This window comes from Delphinapterus leucas, chromosome 8, assembly GCF_059928025.1.
Source record: "Delphinapterus leucas isolate spDelLeu-1000000601 "Yukka" chromosome 8, BTC_Dleu_Yukka2, whole genome shotgun sequence".
In the NCBI taxonomy this organism is placed as follows: domain Eukaryota; kingdom Metazoa; phylum Chordata; class Mammalia; order Artiodactyla; family Monodontidae; genus Delphinapterus; species Delphinapterus leucas.
Genome location: NC_143136.1, coordinates 19,197,284 through 19,209,453, shown reverse-complemented (window position 1 = coordinate 19,209,453; position 12,170 = coordinate 19,197,284). Strand labels below are relative to the sequence as shown.

General features: G+C 41.5%; 1 protein-coding gene across 2 annotated transcripts in view; it reads left to right on the top strand.

The window, feature by feature from the left end:
• The window catches only part of CYP27A1 (cytochrome P450 family 27 subfamily A member 1), a 43,473-nt gene that overhangs the window by 25,354 nt on the left and 5,949 nt on the right, over window positions 1-12,170 (top strand). For both annotated transcript variants that reach the window (XM_022567709.2, XM_022567710.2), the window contains exon 2: window positions 11,871-12,061. In XM_022567709.2, the coding sequence (XP_022423417.1) occupies window positions 11,871-12,061 (191 nt within the window). The remainder of the gene's footprint in view (window positions 1-11,870; window positions 12,062-12,170) is intronic.

The following is a 12,170-nucleotide window of genomic DNA, read 5'->3' as shown; positions in this document are numbered from 1 at the left end:
TAATAGGGGTAGAGTGAGCACACGCTCATTAGTGTGAGACCCTTAGCATGGGGGTTAGAAGTCAAGCTCCACCAACAGGAAGCCTTGCAGTGGTCCTCGTAGCAGTGATTGCAGTGAGAGGCAGATTGTGGCCTTCTCCCCAGGGCCCTCCAGGCCCTCCAGCCTCAGGGCTGGTGGGTGAGCTGAGGGGCCTGGAGACAGGCTGAGGCCTATGTCCTGCAGAGCCCCAGAGCCAACAGCCACCCACTGGCTGGGCCCAGGCCTTGAAGCAGCAGTGAACCTCTCCGCCATCCCCACCTCTGCGACCTAATGGCAGTGGCAGTCTCCATGGGTCGCAGTCCGTGGAGGCCTCGCAACTGGAGTATATGGACACTGCCATTAAGGTAACAACTTCAACCAGCTTCAGTTTCTCCGTTCAAGTTTCAAAAATTGGTAGAGCTTAGATCAGTTGTCTACCCCTAGGAGGTGGCCAGATGTCAGGGTTAAGTTGCAATGACATGGCACATCATTATTTCCAGTCCACCTCTGTGGTTGGGGCTATTCTCAAAGAAGGGCAACTGTTGTGAGCTGGGAACTAACCTAATTGGTATTTGTTGCAACATGTATTCTTATTGATCCTATACAAATGAATCTCTCCAGTTTAAATGAAAAGCCTGAGGGCCGGTTGGGTCCTGGGCACCTGGCTCCCTCAGTGATGATGGCTGGGCAGGGTCTGGGGACCTGGCTCTGAGGGTGCTGCCAGTTGAGATCTGCCTCTTTATTTGGGCCTGGGCACTAGCGGGAGGACCCAGACTGGGTTCTGGACAAACATTCCCAGGTAGGGTAACTGGCCTGCGCAGGGGCCCCCTCCCCTTAGCCAGGGCCTGGACCTCAGAGGGTGAAAGTTGAGCCTTGGGACCTTGCACTTTCTTGTCAGAACAGAGAATAATATTTATTTCAGTGGAGGTTTACAGGAACATTGTGACTTGACCTCAAGAACAGAGGATCTGACACCAAGAAGTCTGCAACAACTAACTATGCCCCTTCCTCACCTTTCCTATAAAAGGGCTTCACTGAAAGCTTTCAGGGAGTTTGGGATTTTTAGGGCATGAGCCACCCGTCTCCTTGCGTGGCCCTGCAATAAACATTCCTCTGCTCCAAACTCCAATGTTTTGGTATTGTTTGGCCTCACTGTGCATTGGGCACACAAACTTGGGTTTGGTAACAATTTTCCTGGCTTGCAGACAGCCACCTTAAATGGTCTTTCCTTGTGTGTGTATGCTTGTGTGTGCACACACATGCACACACACACAGAGAACTCTCTAATATCTCTTTATGAGGATACTAATCCTATTGGATCAGGGCCCCACTCTTTTTTTTTTTGAATTTTATTTTATTTATTTTTTTATACAGCAGGTTCTTATTATCCATTTTATACATATTAGTGTATATATGTCAATTCCAATCTCCCAATTCATCACACCACCGCCCCCACCACCACCACTTTCCACCATTGGTGTCCATACATTTGTTCTCTACATCTGTTTCACTATTTCTGCCCTGCAAACTGGTTCATCTGTACCACTTTTCTAGGTTCCACATATATGCGTTAATATACGACATTTGTTTTTCTCTTTCTGACTTACTTCACTCTGTATGACAGTTTCTAGATCAATCCATGTCTCTACAAATAACCCAAATGCGTTCCTTTTTATGGCTGAGTAATATTCCATTGTATATATGTACCACATCTTCTTTATCCATTCGTCTGTCGATGGGCATTTAGGTTGCTTCCATGGCCTGGCTATTGTAAATAGTGCTGCAATGTGTCTTTTTGAATTATGGTTTTCTCTGGATATATGACCAGTAGTGGGATTGCTGGGTCATATGGTAATTCTATTTTTAGTTTTTTAAGGAACCTCCATACTGTTCTCCATAGTGGCTGTATCAATTTACATTCCCATCAACAGTGCAAGATGCTTCCCTTTTCTCCACACCCTCTCTAGCATTTGTTGTTTCTAGAGTTTCTGATGATGCCATTCTAACTGGTGTGAGGTGATACCTCATTGTAGTTTTGATTTGCATTTCTCTAACAATTAGTGATGTTGAGCAGCTTTTCATGTGCTTCTTGGCCATCTGTATATCTTCTTTGGAGAAATATCTATTGAGGTCTTCTTCCCATTTTTGATTGGGTTCTTTGTTTTTTTAATATTGAGCTGCATGAGCTGTTTATATATTTTGGAGATTAATCCTTTGTCCGTTGATTCATTTGCAAATATTTTCTCCCATTCTGAGGGTTGTCTTTTCGTCTTGTTTGTAGTTTCCTTTGCTTTGCAAAAGCTTTAAAGTTTCATTAGGTCCCATTTGATTATTTTTGTTTTTATTTCCATTACTCTAGGAGGTGGATCAAAAAAGATCTTGCTGTGATTTACGTCAAAGAGTGTTCTTCCTATGTTTTCCTCTAAGAGTTTTATAGTATTCAGTCTGAAATTTAGGTCTCTAATCCATTTTTTTTCTTTCTAATAAATTTATTTATTTATTTATTTTTGGCTGTGTTCGGTCTTCGTTGCTGTGCACGAGCTTTCTTTAGTTGTGGTGAGCGGGGGCTACTCTTCGTTGTGGTGCACGGGCTTCTCATTGTCGTGGCTTCTCTTGTTGCGGAGCACGAGCTCTAGGCACGCGGGCTTCAGTAGTTGTGGCACATGGGCTCAGTAGTTGTGGCTTGCGGGCTCTAGAGCTCAGGCTCAGTAATTGTGGCGCATGGGCTTAGTTGCTCCACGGCATGTGGGATCTTCCTGGACCAGGGCTCGAACCCGTGTCCCCTGCATTGGCAGGTGGATTCTTAACCACTGCACCACCAGGGAAGCTCTCTAATCCATTTTGAGTTTATTTTTGTGTATGGTGTTAGGGAGTGTTCTAATTTCATTCTTTTACATGTGGCTGTCCAGTTTTCCCAGCACCACTTATTGAAGAGACTGTCTTTTCTCCATTGTATATCCTTGCCTCCTTTGTTATAGATTAGTTGCCCATAGGTACGTGGGTTTATCTCTGGACTTTCTATCCTGTTCCATTGATCTATATTTCTGTTTTTGTGCCAGTACCATATTGTCTTGATTACTGTAGCTTTGTAGTATAGTCTGAAGTCAGGGAGTCTGATTCCTCCAGCTCCGTTTTTTTCCCTCAAGACTGCTTTGGCTATTTGGGGTCTTTTGTGTCTCCATATAAATTTTAAGATTTTTGTTCTAGTTCTGTAAAAAATGCTATTGGTAATTTGATAGGGATTGTATTGAATCTGTAGATTGCTTTGGGTAGTATAGTCATTTTCACAATATTGATTCTTCCAATACAAGAACAGGTTATATCTCTCCATCTGTTGGTATCATCTTTAATTTCTTTCAACAGTGTCTTATAGTTTTCTGCATGCAGGTCTTTGGTCTCCCTAGGTAGGTTTATTCCTAGGTATTTTATTCTTTTTGTTGCAGTGGTAAATGGGAGTGTTTACTTAATTTCTCCTTCAGATTTTTCATCATTAGTGTATAGGAATGAAAGAGATTTCTGTGCATTAATTTTGTATCCTGCAACTTTACCAAATTCATTGATTAGCTCCAGTAGTTTTCTGGTGGCATATTTAGGATTCTCTATGTCTAGTATCATGTCATCTGAAAAGAGTGACAGTTTTACTTCTTCTTTTCCAATTTGTATTCCTTTTATTTCTTTTTCTTCTATGATTGCCATGGCTAGGAGTTCCAAAACTATGTTGAATAATAGTGGTGAGAGTGGACATCCTTGTCTTGTTCCTGATCTTAGAGGAAATGCTTTCAGTTTTTCACCATTGAGAATGATGTTTGCTGTGGGTTTGTCATATATGGCCTTTATTATGTTGAGGTAGGTTCCCCCTATGCCCACTTTCTGGAGAGTTTTTATCATAAATGGGTGTTGAATTTGTCAAAAACTTTTTCTGCATCTATTGAGCTGATCATATGGTTTTTCTTCTTCAATTTGTTAAAATGGTGTATCACATTGATTGATTTGCATATATTGAGGAATCCTTGCATCCCTGGGATAAATCCCACTTGGTCATGATGTATGATCCTTTTAATGTGTTGTTGGATTTTGTTTGCTAGTATTTTGTTGAGGATTTTTGCATCAATATTCATCAGTGATATTGGTCTGTGATTTTCTTTTTTTGTAGAATCTTTGTCTGGTTTTGGTATCAGAGTGATGGTGGCCTTATAGAATGTGTTTGGGAGTGTTCCTTCCTCTGCAATTTTTTGGAAGAGTTTGAGAAGGATGGGTGTTAGCTCTTCTCTAAATGTTTGATAGAATTCACCTGTGAAGGTATCTGGTCCTGGACTTTAGTTTGTTGCAAGATTTTTAATCATAGTTTCAATTTCATTACTTGTGATTGATCTGTTCATATTTTCTATTTCTTCCTGGTTCAGTCTTGGAAGGTTATGCTTTTCTAAGAATTTGTCCATTTCTTCCAGGTTGTCCATTTTATTTGCATAGAGTTGCTTGTAGTAATCTCTCATGGTTCTTTGTGTTTCTGTACTGTCAGTTGTTACTTCTCCTTTTTCATTTCTAATTCTGTTGATTTGAGTCTTCTCCCTTTTTTACTTAATGAGTCTGGCTAGTGCTTTATCAATTTTGTTTATCTTCTCAAAGAACCATCTTTTAGTTTTATTGATCTTTGCTATTGTTTCCTTCATTTCTTTTTCATTTATTTCTGCTCTAATATTTATGATTTCTTTCCTTCTACTAACTTTGGGTTTTGTTTGTTCTTCTTTCTCTAGTTCCCTTAGATGTAAGGTTAGATTGTTTATTTGAGATTTTTCTTGTTTTTGAGGTAGACTTGTATTGCTATAAACTTCCTTCTTAGAACTGATTTTGCTGCATACCATAGGTTTTGGATCATAGGTTGTCATTTGTCTCTAGGTATTTTTTGATTTCCTCTTTGATTTCTTCAGTGATCTCTTGGTTATTTAGTAACGTATTGTTTAGCCTCCATGTGTTTGTGTTGTTTATGGTTTTTTTCCCTGTAATTGATTTCTAATGTCATAGTGTTGTGGTCAGAAAAGATGCTTGATATGATTTCAATTTTCTTAAATTTGCTGTGGCTTGATTTGTGATCCAAGATGTGATCTATCCTGCAGAATATTCTGTTTGCACCTGAGAAGAAAGTGTAATCTGCTGTTTTTGGATGTAATGTCCTATAAATATCAATTAAGTCTATCTGGTCTATTGTGTCATTTAAAGCTTGTGTTTCCTTATTAATTTTCTGTATGGATTATCTGTCCATTGGTGAATGTGAGGTGTTAAAGTCCCCCACTATTATTGTGTTACTGTTGATTCCCTCTTGTATAGCTGTTAGCAGTTGCCTTATGTATTGAGGTGCTCCTATGTTGGGTGCATATATATTTATAATTTTTATATCTTCTTGGATTGATCCCTTGATCATTATGTAGTGTCCTTCCTTGTCTCTTGTAACATTTTTTATTTTAAAGTCTATTTTATCTGATATGAGTGTTCCTACTCCAATTTTCTTTTGATTTCCATTTGCATGGAATATCTTTTTCCATCCCCTCACTTTCAGTCTGTATGTGTCCCTAGGTCTGAAGTGGGTGTCTTGTAGACAGCATATATATGGGTATTGTTTCTGTAACCATTCAGTGAGCCTGTGTCTTTTGGTTGGAGCATTTAATCCATTCAAGTTTAAGGTAATTATCGATATGTATGTTCCTATTACCATTTTCTTAATTGTTTTGGGTTTGTTTTTGTAGGTCCTTTTCTTCTCTTGTGTTTCCCACTTAGAGAAGTTCCTTTAGCATTTGTTGTAGAGCTGGTTTGGTGGTGCTGAATTCTCTTAGCTTTTGCTTGTCTGTAAAGCTTTTGATTTCTCCGTTGAATCTGAATGAGATCCTTGCCGGGTACAGTAATCTTGGTTTTAGGTTCTTCCCTTTCATCACTTGAAATATATCATGCCAGTCCCTTCTGGCTTGTAGAGTTTCTGCTGAGAAATCAGCTGTTAACCTTATGGGAGCTCCCTTGTATGTTATTTGTAGTTTTTCCCTTGTTGCTTTCAGTAATTTTTCTTTGTCTTTAATTTTTGTCAATTTGATTACTGTGTGTCTCGGCATGTTTCTCTTCGGGTTTATCCTGCCAGGGACTGTCTGCACTTCCTGGTCTTGGGTGGCTATTTCCTTTCCCATGTTAGGGAAGTTTTCGACTGTAATCTCTTCAAATATTTTCTTGGGTCCTTTCTCTCTCTCTTCTCCTCCTGTGACCCCTATAATGCAAATGTTGTTGCATTTAATGTTGTCCCAGGGGTCTCTTAGGCTGTCTTTATTTCTTTTCATTCTTTTTTCTTTATTCTGTTCTGCAGCAGTGAATTCCACCATTCTGTCTTCCAGGTCACTTATCCGTTCTTCTGCCTTAGTTATTCTGCTATTGATTCCTTCTAGTGTATTTTTCATTTCAGTTATTGTATTGTTCATCTCTGTTTGTTTGTTCTTTAATTCTTGTAGGTCTTTGTTAAACATTTCTTGCATCTTCTTGATCTTTGCCTCCATTCTTTTTCTGAGGTCCTGTATCATCTTCACTATTATTATTCTGAATTCTTTTTCTGGAAGGTTGCCTGTCTCCACTTCATTTAGCTGTTTTTCTGGGGTTTTGTTTTGTTCCTTCATCTGGTACATAGCCCTCTGCCTTTTCATCTTCTCTGTCTCTCTGTGAATGTGCTTTTTGTTCCACAGGCTGCAGGATTGTAGTTCTTCTTGCTTCTGCTGTCTGCCCTCTGGTGGATGAGGCTATCTAAGAGGCTTGTGCAAGTTTCCTGATGGGAGGGGCTGGTGGTGGGTAGAGCTGGGTGTTGCTCTGGTGGGCAGAGCTCAGTAAAACTTTAATCTGCTTGTGTGCTGATGGGTGGGACTGTGTTTCTTCCCTGTTGGTTGTTTGGCCTGAGGCGACCCAGCACTGGAGCCTACATGCTCTTTGGTGGGGCGAATGGTGGACTCCGGGAGGGCCCACTCCAAGGAGTCCTTCCCAGAACTTCTACTGCCAGTGTCCTTGTCCTCAGGGTGAGCCACAGCCACCGACCCCTACCCCCCGCCTCTTCAGGAGACCCTCCAACCCTAGCAGGTAGGTATGGTTCAGTTTCCTATGGGGTCACTGCTCCTTCCCGTGGGTGTCGATGCACACACTACTTTGTGTGTGCCCTCCAAGAGTGGAGTCTCTGTTTCCCCCAGTCCTGTTGAAGTCCTGCAATCAAATCTCGCTAGCTTCAAAGTCTGATTCTCTAGGAATTCCTCCTCCCATTGCCGGACCCCCAGGTTGAGAAGCCTGATGTGGGGCTCAGAACCTTCACTCCAGTGGGTGGACTTCTGTGGTATAAGTGTTCTCCAGTTTGTGAGTCACCCACCCAGCAGTTATGGGATTTGATTTTATTGTGATTGCACCCCTCCTACCGTCTCACTGCAGCTGCTCCTTTGTCTTTGGATGTAGGGTATCTTTTTTGGTGAGTTCCAGTGTCTTCCTGTCGATGATTGTTCAGCAGTTAGTTGTGATACTGGTGCTCTCGCAAGAGGGAGTGAACACTCATCCTTCTACTCTGCCATCTTGAACCAATCTCCCCAGGGCCCCACTCTTATTTAATCTTAATCACTTTCTTAGATGCTTCCTCTCTAAATACAGCCACACTGAAGGTTAGGGCTTCAACACATGAATTTGGGGGAGATGCAACATTCAGGCCATAAAAGATGCTATTGCAATTGTATATTAGAACTATTCTCTTAATTTCCTTTTGAGATTTTCCTTCAGCCTTTTAAAATTAATGCCTACCCCAGTGGAGCCACTGTTACCAGTTTCCTATGTATCCTCTTCCCTGCTTCTTTTCTGTCTCTGTCTCATCATCTTTGTATTATCTGCAACTTGTTTTTCTTCCACTTGATTCACTGGCAATTGCCAAGTATTTATTGAGTGTCTCTAACGTGTTTAGCAGTGTGTTAAGCAGTATGGGAAGTATAAAGAAGTACGACAAGGTTCCTGCCCTTAAAGATTTGCAATCTAGTTGAAGAGACAAGATATGTACAAAATAATTAGGGAATAGTTTATAAGCATATGTAATCAAGTTCTCAGCTGTGTGGCTTATGCCCTAGGATGTAAATAAACTGTCTAAGTGTAGGTCACAGCAGTATCCCCAGCCCCGAGATCAGCATAGGAGGAATAGAATATGAGCTCAATAAATGAATGTTGGATGAATTTAACACTGTCCATCTTTGGAATCTCACCTGGCAGAGGCTAGCCCTCCCATTCATCTTGGAAGATGATCCCTAGGGAACTCTGTTCTGCAAAGGGGCACTTAGCACCTATCTGAAAACCTTGGGGCTCTCTAACTGGTTCAGGTTACAGCCTAGTGGTAGGCTCACAGACATAGAACACATTTCTCAGCAAGTGCTCTGGTGTCTTTCTAAAATAAGTTCTTACATAAATAGATCCTTGTTAAGTTCCACCAAGTAAACTGAGGAGTATGAAGGAAGAGGGAAGAAAGCATGGCCTAGGCATGGGGGGAAATGTCCCAGAAACTTCCAAGCTGACAGCCAGGAAGTGGTGCCAGAGGCTTTGGGTTCCAGGCAAGAAGCTGGTGCCCAAGGAAAGGTTATTGATCTAGTCCTTTAAAACGTGGTTTTTTTCCCCGATTCCAAGATCAAGGTAGAAAACTTGAAAAACAAATCAGTGTAAAGAAGAAAGTAACCATGACTCAGAGATAACCATTGTTTGCATCATTATAAAAACATTGCATGTAATTTTACATGAGCTTAACAGAAGGAAAAGAAACCAAACTTCAGATAAATATTTCTTCAAAGTGAGATATTATTTCTTAAAAGGAGTCTTCTAAGATTAAAGAATTAAGAGACATTTTAAGAGGTTGGGGTTATTACAGAAGTTCTCAAGCTGGGGTGGTTTTGCCCCCACCCCCCAGGACATTTTGGCAATGTCTAGAGACGTTTTTGGTTGTCACAGCTTGGTGTTGGTGTCACAGCTTGGGGTTGCTGCTGGGGTACAGTCTAGGGGTGCTGCTAAACATTCTACAATACACAGGACAGTCTGCCACAGCAAAGAATCATCTAGCCCCAGATGTCAGCAGTGCCATGAGAAACCCTGGGTTACAGCAGAGTTGTGCTGGGTTTAAGCAGCACATTTTTAAAAAATATTTATTTGTTTATTATTTATTTATTTTGGCTGCATCGGGTCTTAGTTGCGGCATGCGGACTTCTTAGTTGTGGCATGAGAACTCTTAGTTGCAGCATGCATGCGGGATCTAGTTCCCTGACTTAGGGATCAAACCCGGGCCCCCTGCATTGGGAGCGCAGAGTCTTACCCACTGGACCGCCAGGGAAGTCCCTTAAGCAGTACATATTTTTAAAGAGCCTAAGTTTGTTTTCAGTTAGTAAGGCATAGTCAGCTTTCTCGGGGATCAGTGGAGTAAGCAGTTGTGAGCATGGCCTCCAGCCAGGTGGTCTGAGTTTGAACTCTGACTCTGCCACTTACTGGCAAAGTGACCTCGGGCAACCTCTTTGGGCCTCAGTTTCCTCATCTGCAAAACTGTGGTAATGTTACACCTGCCTCATGCAGCTGTAGTGAGGGCTGAATGAGCTAGGATAAGCAAAGCGCTTGAAACAGTGTCTAGTTTACGCTAAGCTCCACAGAAATATTATTATTATTATATTAATATCTTAAACCAAACTAGAAACACAACTTAAGCTTACTTTTAGGTTAATTCGCCTAAGGAATTTAGTAGAGAAAAATAGACATATAAGTATTATTTTCTAATGGAACCCTTAAGAAAAATAAACAAAATGAGTGCAGCGAGGGGCCACTTATAAATCTAAGTACATGAATTCAGAGGTTCAGCAAGTCTTTCCTGCTTTCTGGAATTACTTGATCAATGGCAGGTGACTTATTGCTTCAGAAAACACTTTTTTCCCCCTTTAGATTAAAAAGTTTGAATACATTCTCATAGTTCAAAACTCAAAACAATATACCAATAAAACGTCACACAGTCTCATTCTCACTGCTGTCCTCCCCACTCTCCCATAGGTAACCACTTTAATTCATTTCTGGTGTATCAGTCCAGTGTTTCTCTACGAAAGCAAATGCAAATGCTATGTATTCTTATTTAGCTCCCCACGTTTTTCCATTCAACAGCCTATCTTGGCTATCTAGCTATCTTTCCATATTACAATCTATCTTTCCATTTTAGCACACGAGGAGCTGCTTCATCCTCTTTTAAGGTGATATAGTATTCCATTATGAAGATGACCCACACTTTGCTTATAAATGTTTTGTAATTATTAATAAATGTTAACAAATTGTCCTCCATGTAGGGTTGTGTCATGTTAGACTCCCACTGGCAATGTCTGAATACGCTTATTTTCCTCCAGGTATCACAGTCGTTTTCAGACAATTAACCATTCAAAATTGTACCACACTGGCAGGTATTACTGGGAGGCAGAAGTGGGAAACAAGGCTAAATGGACGTTGGGGGTTTGTCAAGGCTGTCTTCCTGGGAACAGGGAGAATCAGCCATTAGTTCAGGGTGGATTCTGGGCAATTGGGTAATATATGAAGGGCAATCAGGTTGCACTGGTCCTGGGAGAACCCTGTATTTAATGCTGACAGTAAGACCCAGTAAAATTGTTGTTTTTATGGACTATGAGTTCTATAATTTGAATAATAGATCTCTTCTCCATAATTTTAATGTTTCTTTTATAGAAGCCTTTTGGCCTAATTTCGATACTGAAACAGATCGAATCCTCTTAACACTTATTCAGTAAAAAGATTAAGTACTTGGGCTTCCCTGGTGGCGCAGTGGTTGAGAGTCCGCCTGCTGATGCAGGGGACACGGGTTCGTGCCCCGGTCCGAGAGGATCCCACTTGCCGTGGAGCGGCTGGGCCCGTGAGCCATGGCCGCTGAGCCTGCGCGTCCGGAGCCTGTGCTCCGCAACGGGAGAGGCCACAACAGTGAGAGGCCCGCGTACCGCAAAAAAAAAAAAAAAAGATGAAGTACTTGGGAGACCACTATGCTTCATTTTCTTTCAGTTTGTAGGTATAACTTAGCCAGTAAATTTAATCTTAGTATTTCTGGATTCTTTTTAAGTTTTACCCCCACCGAAACCCAAAATACATTATTTTCTCCCTTATTTTCAACAACTATAAAAACATCATTGCAATGTCAATTTCATAGATGCTATGGGTCTCAACTGTCAAGTGCTGTAGAAATTCTAAGATAAAATATTTGAGAATTGCATTCCTTAACATAGCTAATAAAATTTTTTATTAAAAAAATTCATACCACATAGTTTACTTCATATTTACATCTTGACTTTCTCATTCAGCTTCTGTTTTTCCTGGAGTTTCTAATTGTGTTTCTTTTTTCTTGTTGGTTACACGAGATATTTATCTTCGTCTCCTTGACAGTAAGCTGCAGGAGATTTAAATGCTTCTATGAAGGAGTCGTAGACATTCTACTATACCTCATTAAAGGGCTCAGTTTCCCTAAAACCCTGGACCCCAAATATCTATACCTCAACATACCCCAGTTTGCCAGGTATCCCATTTTTCCAAAATTTCGTTCCTCCAAGACCTCAGTTCTGCCAGTTCCACCAGATACTCATTGCTCTCAATATTCTAACTTCTGTGTAACCTTTTTTTTTTTTTCCAGTGTTCTCCTTTCGAGACTACAGGCCATCCCAGCACCTACCTCCTACACAATGTGCTTTTGCCCAGCTCACTTGCTCTGGTGTGGCCATAAGACGCTCCCTTATCCTGCTTCCTCTCCAGGAAGTGCCTGCCTAGCTAGGCCATGGTTATTCAGATTTGGTTGAACTCCACAGGTGCTGAACAAGGCCAAGTATGGTCCAATATGGATAAACCGCTTAGGGCCTCAGATCCATGTGAACCTGGCCAGTGCCCCACTCCTGGAGCAAGTGATGCGCCAAGAGGGCAAGTACCCAGTACGGAACGACATGGAACTATGGAAGGAGCACCGGGACCAGCAGGGCCTGACCTATGGGCCCTTCACCATGTGAGCTGGGGTCTGAGGGACTGGAACAGGCCCCCAGGGGGCCAGGCCCAAGGACAGTGGCACTGGGCAGCCAGTGGATAATGGGCAGGGTAGGATCTCCCTGTGTCCT